Consider the following 7202-nt stretch of genomic DNA (forward strand, 5'->3'; position numbering starts at 1 on the left):
CTTTACTGCATTATTGATCCACAATTGATTGAAACAGGAGCAGATGATGACTTTTAAGGAAATATCATTCAACTTTCAAAGTCAAAGACTTTGGGGACAGCCATGCTGCTATGGTCTGCTGGTTGGTCACTGACTCAGAATCCAGGGCAGAACTGGGCTACAGTATGGTCTATAATAGAAGCCAAACCATCTTGGCCATGTCCCCTGGGCCAGTGATCCTTTAAGTAGTAGACCTTAGGCATCATTTATGAATGTGGCAATGCCAGGTGAAGGTCACCACCATAGGGGTGGAGAAAGTCCAGGGATCCTTTGTTGTCCAGGAAGCTGCTATATCCGACTCCATACTTCTCAGCTTAACTCTATCTGATTAAGATGAAGCTTAGTTTCTCAACATGTTCTCACTTGGTTGGAATCCAGTTGGAGTGGAGAATTTGAATATTTTGACACTTAGAGCTGGAATTGTATTGTTCTTAATGCTTCTCCAGAGTTCCACTGTAGTGTCTCAGAAATGGTGTCTGATAGGCATGACCTTGGAAGCAGATTTTGTGATGTTAGGAGCTCTGCTGATTTGACCTTCATTCTTGGGAATCCCTTGGAAATATTTTGGCAATGACCAAGATTCTGTGCTTAGAAAAACTGCTCACATTTTGCTAACAATATAGTTTTCTGCTTAATTTTCTTTGTATTAAAATGTTTGAATTAAGAGTGCTTAATGTAAACTATCTGGAAGGTTTTCATTAATACACCAACTATTTGTACCTTCTCATTCTGAAAGGCCAAAAACAAAACAAGAAACAAATCATCAAAAAGTAAAGAAAGATAAAAGGATCCACTTTCTCATGCCTGATCCCCACACAAGTGTTCCTAGACAAGATTAGGTCAGTGAGGCCTATAGAGTAAATGATCAGGGGCAAGTTCTTACACGTGGCCATCTTGGCTGCTTTCTCAGCTTGTCCAGATGCCTTTGCCTGGCAGTGGGTCTCCAGGGAGTGGATCTTGGCCTGGATCTTGCAGCTGGTCTAGTACAAAGAAGGGATAGGGCTGTAGAATTTGAAACCAAAAATGCACATCCACATTAAACAGAACAGGAAGAATGGGGAGAGACTGGGCACAAAGCAGGGAAAAGTCCTGCAGCAATGAGACTTCTGGAGCATTTGGAGTCTTCATCGTGAGCAGGATCCAGGACATACAGAGGATGGGGGAGAAGGCAGGAGTCCAGGAGATTCTATGAGGTGCAGAGCCCCCTGCATGACTCTGGCATCTTGACTCTAGGTGGTAAAGGTGGGTGAAGGCAGACTCAGCACAGGGTTCCCAAGCCCAGAAGGAAGTTTAGAGAGTTGCCAAAGACCGAAGCAGAGGAGTAGTAGATGACATCACAGTCACAGTATAGCATTAGCAAGACAAAACCAAGTTCACATAAAGAGCATAGTGGGTGGGTGGAGGGAAAGTTTGGACCTTGTTCAGGAAACCTGTCTTACGTTACCTGTCTTAAAGTTTCTCTTTGCATTCATGAATGAATAAATGCATGCTCAATGGGTGGATCCAGGATATTATTGTTTGGATCAGGGCTGGAAGGGAAACTATATGCCTGACATGGACAGTCACCACAGAGCCAGCAGTGGATTTGTATTAGTGGTTCATGACGATTTCATCCTCATGGTGGGAAAAAGAACACAACGTTATTTTGTTGTTAAGAGTTTTTATCTTATTGTTTTTTTCTCTCTTGTTGGTCAGAAAATACATGTTATGGTGGGATATGAGGTGCCCCCCCCCCCCCGCCGGAGCTCCTGTTTGACGCAGGAATATTCAAAGATAGAATGATTGGATTATGAGACCTGTAACCTCATCAGTTCATCCTAGTTCAGAAGGAATCTTGGGTGGTCACTGTAGGAAGGTGGGACATGGCTGGAGAAGGTGGGTCCCAGGGGGTGTTCGCTGGAAGGTGCACCTTCGGTGAAGCCCCTTACTCTTCCTCTTTCTCTGCTTCCTGGCTGCCATGAACAGAGAGCTCCTCCCCCACACCCTTCCACCATGATGTTTTGCCTTCTGCCTCACTTGGGCCCACAGTAATGGCGTCTGCCCACTGTGTACTGAACTTCTGAAACCATGAGCCAAAATAAATTTTTCCCCTTCTAGGTTGTTCTTGTCGGGTATTTTGGTCACAGGAAGGAAAACCTAACAATGTTTTTCATATTTCTCTTAAATAACATTCTCTTCTTTCAAGGGTCAGGATGGATCTGCTTTTATAGGACCTGCATCTCCAAGTTAGGGGCAATCCACTTTCAGGAAGGAAAATTATATTTTTAGTAAGAAAATTAGACACAAAAGCGATAATATTAAATCAAAATGAGAAAAAAAAAGTCACATTTTAAAAGGGTACACATTTTTAAAAGCTGTTAAATACAAATTGTCCTAAGAGCTAGAAAAATATCACACTATTTTTATTAATTAGCTGTCTGATGCAATAATATCCTTGCCCCACTTTTTGACCATAAATCCGATTTCCATTCCAGATGGCAAAAATTTTACATTATAGAGAAAATCAAAAGACACTCCAGTCTTCCCTTGGGCACAGCTATGTTGCTACCATGCTTTCTTAGAAATTAGAAACCTCTCCTTTACTTTACAACCTGTGTCTGACGAGGTCGTGTCAGGCCTCCGGATGCTACGGAGCATGAGAACCTCTAAACCAAGCTCCCTCAGGAGGGGCTTCAGAGACAGGCTCACTTTTTGTTGGACTTGTACAAATTGGTGCCTTGCCAACAAAGACATTCTAAGAAATTCTATTTTGCATGTTTCCCATCAAAGAAGGGCAAAGCTGTCCAACACACTTATACTCCCAATAATGGGATTATGGAATTTATTCCTAGTAAAGAAAGAACTTCAACTGTGAATAGGCATTGATGAGGAACGGACCCTCTGCTTGCACTTCTCACACCTGATGTTGGAAGAACTTCCTAAGGAGTCGCTCCTGATTCCTTGCATTTTGCAACTCGTTTCTCCTCCTCTGCCTACATGCATCCTGGGTCAGGCCTTGTCCCAATGATCCCTGGGTCCTAGTCTGTGCCGGGCCTAGTGAGGCAGCAGGTGGGTAGGAGGACTGTTGCTGAGCTGTTACTGTATCAGACAGCTGATAACTAGGTAGCAAATGAATTTGAGGTGGAGTGTGACCACAGTGACACAGAAGGGCACAGGGACAAGAGTCTAGGCCAAGAGGAACCAACACATCATCAAAGACCAGTGACCACAGAGAACCATGGCTGTCCTGGGAGAAGCTGAGAAAAGGCAAAGCTCTGAGCTTGAAGCTCCTGAGGTTGAACTCTTGTTCCAAAGAATGATCCTGAGCTGCTTTTCTATTTTGCACAACTTCTTTTTCTCTGGGCACTTTAGAGGACTTCAATACAGGCATGAAATACGTAGGATTTTTCAATTATGTTTTTACTGTTATTTAGAAAGTGTAATATTTTACAAAGGTAAAACTTACTTGGGTTACTACAGAAAAACCAGGGACAAGCTGATACCTTTGCAGGGATTCTCAGGAGAAATCTGGTGAGGACCAATGAGGCTGCCCAGCCCCTTTCAATCACACAGGTGTGAAGAGTGTGCCCCAAAGCGTCTTGGGGAACGGGATACTGCTGTCCTCTCACAAGGGGAACGAGGGTCTACCATGATTTTGATTGCAATTCTCTGAAGAGAAAGGAATTGAGGACCTTGAGTGTAGAAATGAGAAGGTCTTCCCAAGGCCCAAAGTCACAAGAAATTTGGAGACGTGAAATGACAAGTCCATTGAACCTGTGTGTACATTTTAATTTCTACACAAGGAAATATGGGTCTCCACACCAAAGTGAGGCAAAACACATCTGGGACACTTTCCTTTTCTGATTCTGAAAATGGGAAACGTTCTGAAGGCCCCAGAGGGAGATGGCCACTGTGGCCAAGCCCAAGGAGGGCAGGGCTGTTTCTGGCTCTGACCTCACAAGGAGCCATTGTGAGGACAGGTCTCCGGTCAGGTATATAAGCAGGTGGCTGGGGCTGGCTTTTCATCCATAAGTAAAGGAAGCTCTTGGTGGTGACCTGTCGGACTCCCAGCTAGTTAGCGCATTTGGTGGTTGGCGGTCGGTGCTTGTGGTGTGTGGATCTTGGTTCTTTGATTTGGGGTTTTTGTTTTGTCTGGTTTTGGTTTTTGATTTCGATTTGTTGTTTTGGCTTGTTATTATTTTTGTTCTGCTAGCCTCCTCAGTGGGTGTTCCTGGTGAGGATGGGTGTGTTTAGTGAGACTAGTGAGTCTAGTGTAGTGTCGCAGGGGCCTGGCTCCTGCCACGAGCAGCCCTTCCTGGACCAGTACGAGGTCCTGAGGGCCATCGGGCGGGGTGAGTTTGGCCAGGTGCACCTGGCCCGCCATCGCCTGACGGGGGCAGAGGTGGCGGTGAAGGTGCTGAGGCTGTCGGTGCAGAACATCCCGGTGCTGTCGGAGCCGCACGTGCTGAAGAGGCTGGAGCACCCCAGTGTGGTGCGGCTTTTTCAGGTGATGGCCACCCGGGAGAAGCTGTACGTGGTGATGGAGCTGGCGGCGGGGGAGCAGCTGCTGCGGCGCATCCCGTGTGGGGGCATGCAGCACGAGGAGGCCCGCAGAGTCTTCAGGGAGGTGGCGTGTGCCGTGGCCTACTGCCACGAACAGGGCGTGGCGCACCGAGACCTCAAGCCCGAGAACATCATGGTGGACGCCGCGGGCCGCATCAAGCTCATCGACTTCGGCCTCGGCGCCAGGTTCAGGCCCGGGCAGAAGCTCCACAATTTCTGGGGAACTCTGGCGTACCTGGCCCCAGAGATCGTCCTGCGGCAGGAGTACGAGGGCCCCCCGGCCGACGTCTGGAGCCTGGGTGTCCTCCTCTACTTCATGTTGACAGGCAGCCGCCCGTTCAGGGCCCCCACGGCGCAGGACGTGCTGATGGCCATCGTGCAGGCCAGGTTCCACGTGCCCAGCTCTGTTCCCGCCCAGGCGCGGAGGCTCATCCGCCAGATCCTGACCATCAAGCCCGAGAAGCGGCCCACAGTCCAGCAGATCCTGCAGCACCCGTGGCTGCGGCAGGGCAAGCCGTGTGCACCCCACCGTCCCAGCCAGGCACTGCCTCAGCACCCGGACCCCGCCCTCCTGACCGTTCTGTTCGACCTGGGCTTCGACCCCTACCACACCTGGCTGTCCCTGGCCAAAAGGAAGTTTGATGCGGCCATGGCCACCTACCTGCTCCTTAAGCACCAGCAAGGCCAGGGGGTAGGGTTCGCGTCCCAGGGTCGGCCTCTGCCTCCCTGGCTGAGGTCTCGCCCGCACCCCAAGGACCTGTCCCCTGTCCCGGTGCTGCCCCAGAGGAGCGTCAGCGAGCCTGCCCTGCGCACCTTCCCTGGGCCCCCTGAGAGTCTGCTGCCCCAGGAGGCCCAGGAGCCAGGCCACCAGGGCATCAGAGCTGCCAGCCTGCCCGGTGTTCCTCTGCGCTGCCCGCCCGCCGGGGCCCCCACTCTTGGCAGCTGCCTGCAGTCGGACTCTGACCTCCCCCTGACCGACTCCTCCGCGATCTTGTACGCGTGGTCCAGGACAGAGAGCAGCAGCGCCTTCTCCCAGGACACAGCCCCATGGCAAGGCCACACAAGTGCCTGGAAGCGGGTGAGGAGGACCATCAGCGCCTGCCTCCGAGGACTGTGTTGCTGCCTACCGTGGGCCAGCTCCAGAGTGGCCCCGACGCCACGGAGGAGAAACAGGCCACACCGTGAATGGCCAGCCTCCCAGGAGGTGGAGAGCTGAGCCAGACGGTGCCCAGGGATGCCCGACTCTCCTCTGCCCCCACCTGCCGAGGACCTCAGAGACCCTTCTGCCTGGGACACTTGCCCTGCCTGTCCTGTCTGCCCCTCCCTTATTTCCCCCATTTTTCTCACTGGATTCCTAATAAATTGCTTTGAGATGAATTGGATCATGAGCTTTTTGTTCCCAAGATCAAAATGTAGGCGCATGGAAGGATGGTGGAGCCTCAGGCTAAGGGAGGGGCCCAGAGGTCACCATGTCTCCCAGGCCTGGATCTCTGTGCCTCCCTCTGCAGTGAAGATAGGGACACTGCAGGGGCCGGGAGTCACAATAGGTGGGACACATGGGCTTTGAGCAGGTAGTGACAATTCCCTTGCTTATGCTAGGACAGACAGATTCACTGCCCCTGACCCAGTGTAGAGGAGTCCCTTCCCTTGAGCCAGTGTAGACATGACTTTTACTTGGTGACCTTGGCCAGGAGGAATCCCTCCCTGAGCACTCAGGACAGGGTGGGTGTCAACTGTTGGAGATATGACCTCAAAAGGCCTGTGTTACCTCAGAGGGCCTGTGTGACCTCAGCGTTGTGAGGTGTCATCCTCATGATGCTGTGCAGGGAGGATGGGGTGGGCCTGTGGACATGGTGGCCTTCCCCAGCAGTGTTGGTGCTTCCCCACCCATCATGTTTCCTCCCACCCAGAATCATTTCATGGCTCCTCCGGAGGCTGGGCACGGTGTCCCCAGCACAGGGTGTAAGTCCGTCCGTCCTAGGGAGGCAGGTTCCGCCCTTCGCCTCCTCCACTTTTGAAGTTTCTCTCTTCAAATCACCACCTCAGAAGCTCTTGCAGGTTTCCCCAGTACTTAAAGCCCCGTGTTCCCTTTGGTGTCTAGGACAGGGTGTCCTGCTCCAGGTGTCCAGACCTGGGTCATTGGTCCCAGGCCTCCTGTGCGGCACTTGGACACGTAGTTCCCATCTGCCTCTTTGGTTACTGAGTCTCTTTATCTAATGGGCTGACACCTCCTGTGGCTTTCTTGTCACTTTGCCTGGGAAACTGGGTTTTTCTACCCCACGCGAATGTCCTTCCTCCAGGCTCAACAGGGTGCTTGGCACAGTCACAGAGATGTCCAATCAAATGGTTGAAGAGGAAGAAGCAAGGAGACCAGGCCCTGGTGCCCCAGGCAGGAGAGCCAGAGCCCATCTGAGGGTGATTTGTGCCCAGCAGACAGAGGCCAGGGTTGAGTGCCTCCATGTAGCCAGCCAGCAGCTCCCCAGAGGCATCTGCAGACTATTCATCAGTGCATGCCTGGAGTCTGGGGCTCCCGGGGGCACGTCCCACCACGTCAGTAGCTGCAACACAGGACGAGGAGCTCAAGGTCTCAGCGGACCTCTGATGTCCCTCAGCCCTAAGGG

The 7202-nt window shown here is 51.4% G+C and overlaps 1 protein-coding gene across 1 annotated transcript; it reads left to right on the plus strand.

Moving 5' to 3' along the window:
- Positions 1–4258: 4258 nt before the first annotated feature.
- Positions 4259–5797, plus strand: LOC306652178 (sperm motility kinase 2B-like; the record flags this gene model as incomplete). Its single annotated transcript, XM_079125200.1, has 1 exon — positions 4259–5797. The coding sequence occupies one exon, from the start codon at positions 4259–4261 to the stop codon at positions 5795–5797; it is 1539 nt and encodes a 512-aa protein (XP_078981326.1).
- Positions 5798–7202: the final 1405 nt, after the last annotated feature.

This window comes from Sciurus vulgaris, assembly GCF_902686455.1.
Source record: "Sciurus vulgaris genome assembly, contig: HiC_scaffold_138_arrow_ctg1, whole genome shotgun sequence".
Taxonomy (NCBI): domain Eukaryota; kingdom Metazoa; phylum Chordata; class Mammalia; order Rodentia; family Sciuridae; genus Sciurus; species Sciurus vulgaris.